General features: G+C 46.9%; 1 protein-coding gene across 4 annotated transcripts in view; it reads right to left on the bottom strand.

The window, feature by feature from the left end:
* The window catches only part of NSD1 (nuclear receptor binding SET domain protein 1), a 124,385-nt gene that overhangs the window by 36,565 nt on the left and 84,904 nt on the right, over positions 1-2,916 (bottom strand). For all 4 annotated transcript variants that reach the window (XM_075068221.1, XM_075068220.1, XM_075068222.1 and 1 more), the window contains one exon: positions 1,081-1,197. In XM_075068221.1, coding sequence (XP_074924322.1) covers positions 1,081-1,197 — 117 coding nt within the window. The remainder of the gene's footprint in view (positions 1-1,080; positions 1,198-2,916) is intronic.

Below are 2,916 nucleotides of genomic sequence, written 5' to 3'. Positions count from 1 at the left end.
CGCCATGGTGGCGCCACTCCAGGGGGCGCCCAGCCGACCCGCCGAGTGTTGCTAGGGTAAAAGTTTCTAACTGGAATGGATATGAGCAATCACTCGAAGAAGAAACAGCTGTTCAGCAGATGCAGCAGGTGCTGGAAGGGAGAGGGAGGAGTGAGGACAGAGTGCTTGGGGGAGGGGGAGGGGCAGGGCTGGGGCCTTGGGGGAAGGGCCTGAAGCTGAGCAGGGGACGTGGGGGTTAGCAAAACAAATTAAATAAAAACAGGAGTCCTCAGGTTGCTAAAAAGTTTGATAGCAGCTGATCTAGCCCACCCCTGACAGGTGTTTATCTGACCTGCTCTTAAAAGCCTCCAATGATGGAGATTCCACAACCTCCCTAGGCAATTTGTTCCAGTGCTTACTCACACGGTCAGAAAGTTTTTCCCAAAGTCTAACCTAAACCGCCTTTGCTGCAATTTAAGCCCATTGCTTCTTGTCCTGCCCTCAGAGGTTAAGGAGAACAATTTATCACCTTCTTCCCTAGAATAATTTTTTATGTACTTGAAGCCTTATGTCCCCTCTCAGGCTTCCCTTCTCCTGACTAAACAAACCAAAACTGTTCAGTCTCTCCTCATAGGGCATGTTTTCTAGACCTTTCATCATTTTTGTTGCTCTCCTCTGGACTTTCTCCACATCTTTGCTGAAGTGCAGTGCCCAGAACTGGACACAACACTCCACCTGAGTCCTTATCAGCGTGGAGCAGAGCAGAAGAATTCATTCTTGTCTTGCTTTCAACACTCCTGCTAATACAGCCCAGAATGATGTTTGCTTTTATTTTTTTTGCAATAGTATTATATTGTTTACTCATATTTAGCTGGTGATCCACTATAACCCCAGATCCCTTTCTGCAATACTTCTTCCTAGGCAGTCATTTCCCACTTTGTATTTATGCAATTGATTGTTCCTTCCTAAGTAGAGTATTTTGCATTTGTCCTTATTGAATTCCACCCTACTTATTTCAGACTTCAGAAAGGGGTACAGTTCTCTGGAAAGATTAAGAGCCACTGGTCTAAGATACTGGCAAGAGAGAGGCCCAACACGTACCTTGTCCAAAGTCAGCATATAGAAGTTGGTAATGTCATGCTCCTGTGCGTAGCGGATACGTGCCCGACACTCCTCCTCATCAATCAGCTCTCCCACGTATTCATTAACAAACTCACCCTGCAAAAGAAAAAGTAACAGGCAGCTGCTCAGGACTTGCTGCTGACGGAAGCAGAACTCTTTGGGGGAGGAAGGCAATTCTGTGCTAACAAAGCTTGCTAGCCATTTCCTCTCTGGATACTTTCATTTAATTAAAGACTAGACCCCAGGTACTTTGCAGCTCGTTTCACCTAGATTCTGCAGCAACTTCATGCATTTCAAAAAATTCATTCAGTAAACTAAATAGGACCATTAATAATATAGTCACTCATTACCCCCTGTTCTATTTGAAAATAAAGCATTTAGGGACAGCATAAAGTAATGCGAATTTGGATTCAGTGTGTTACAGAATTCCGTACTGACACCCGCTCCATAACTGAATTACAGTTGTCAGCAGAACTGATACACAGCCACTGTCCTGCAACACAGTCCAGCAACAAGCTTTGCAACATCGCAGAGCACAGGGCACCTGGTCTGAACACTGCTGGCTTTTATCCCACGCAGTAAAACCTGTTCAAGAGGCCACCAAACACAGTGAGTACAATGCTGCGCCACTTTTACCAAAAGATATCCCCAGTTCAGCATCTGAGTTTCGCTGGTTCCTTGTGTGGTGGTTAGAGACAGGTTACATGGAAGGTTTTCAGGGATAACCACCTACACTGCATCATGGGCAGCGGTTAGGGCAGCCCACAGAGGCCAGGTCAGGGGCTGAGTTTGGCCTTCCTCTCTCTGGAGATGCCAACCCCTTCTTGGCTAGGCTGTTCTGCTGTCTAACAGCCCTTACACATACGTCTCCGTCCTCTGTTCAACTTATTGTCTATACTCGTTCATAAGCCAAATATTTTTGGTAAAAAAGTGACGCATCTAAGAGTGGATCTCGGTTTATAAATGGTCTACAGCAAAATTTGATGATTTTAAACTCTATGGAATCATTGACTTGAATATTTAATACACTGTTGTTTTGTTTACCTGGAGCGTTCACAGGCACGGAGCCCCTCAGTTCCCTGGGGCTGCGGTTCCCCATTCCCAGCCAGTGGGAGCTGCGGGAAGGCAAACGGCAGCCACTGGGAGCTGAGGGGCTCCGTGCCTGTGAACACTCCAGGTAAACAAAACATCCCGACCTGCTAGTGGTTACCCTAATAGGCCAGAAGCCAAAGTCTGCCAATCCCTGAAATATAGGGTCGGCTTCTGAAAGGGTCACACAGTTTTTGCTATTTTTACCTAACCATCTTGGGGGGTCAGCTTATAAACAAACGGGCTAATGAACGAGCATATATGGTAATTGTTCTCTGCTTTCCTTTGTTGTTTAACACAACCCTCTTTACTATGGAGAAAATCCCTCTGACCAGCAGCAGATCTAAACTTCTGGATTTTAGAAAGATAGGTGTTTCGGCAGTAGGGGGATCCTCCACATCCAGATATGCTAGCATCAGCCATCACTACAGCTCTGCCAAGGACACTGCCCTTTTTCTGAGAGCTTCCTCAACAGACACTAATTATGACCTGGGTTTCTAAGTAAAATCCCCATGTGAAGAATGCCTGGAGGTTCCAAAAAAGACGGTTACTCACCTTTGTAACTGTTGTTCTTCGAGATGTGTTGCTCATATCCATTCCAGTAGGCGTACGCGCCGCGCGTGCACGCTCGTCGGAAGACTTTTACCCTAGCAACTCCAGCGGGCCGGCAGGTCGCCCCCTAGAGTGGCGCCGCCATGGCGGCTGATATATACCCCTGCCGGCCCG

Source organism: Chelonoidis abingdonii, chromosome 7 (genome assembly GCF_003597395.2).
Source record: "Chelonoidis abingdonii isolate Lonesome George chromosome 7, CheloAbing_2.0, whole genome shotgun sequence".
Lineage (NCBI taxonomy): Eukaryota > Metazoa > Chordata > Testudines > Testudinidae > Chelonoidis > Chelonoidis abingdonii.
The sequence above is the reverse complement of the archived record's forward strand: the minus strand, read 5'-3'. Positions and strand labels throughout refer to the sequence as shown.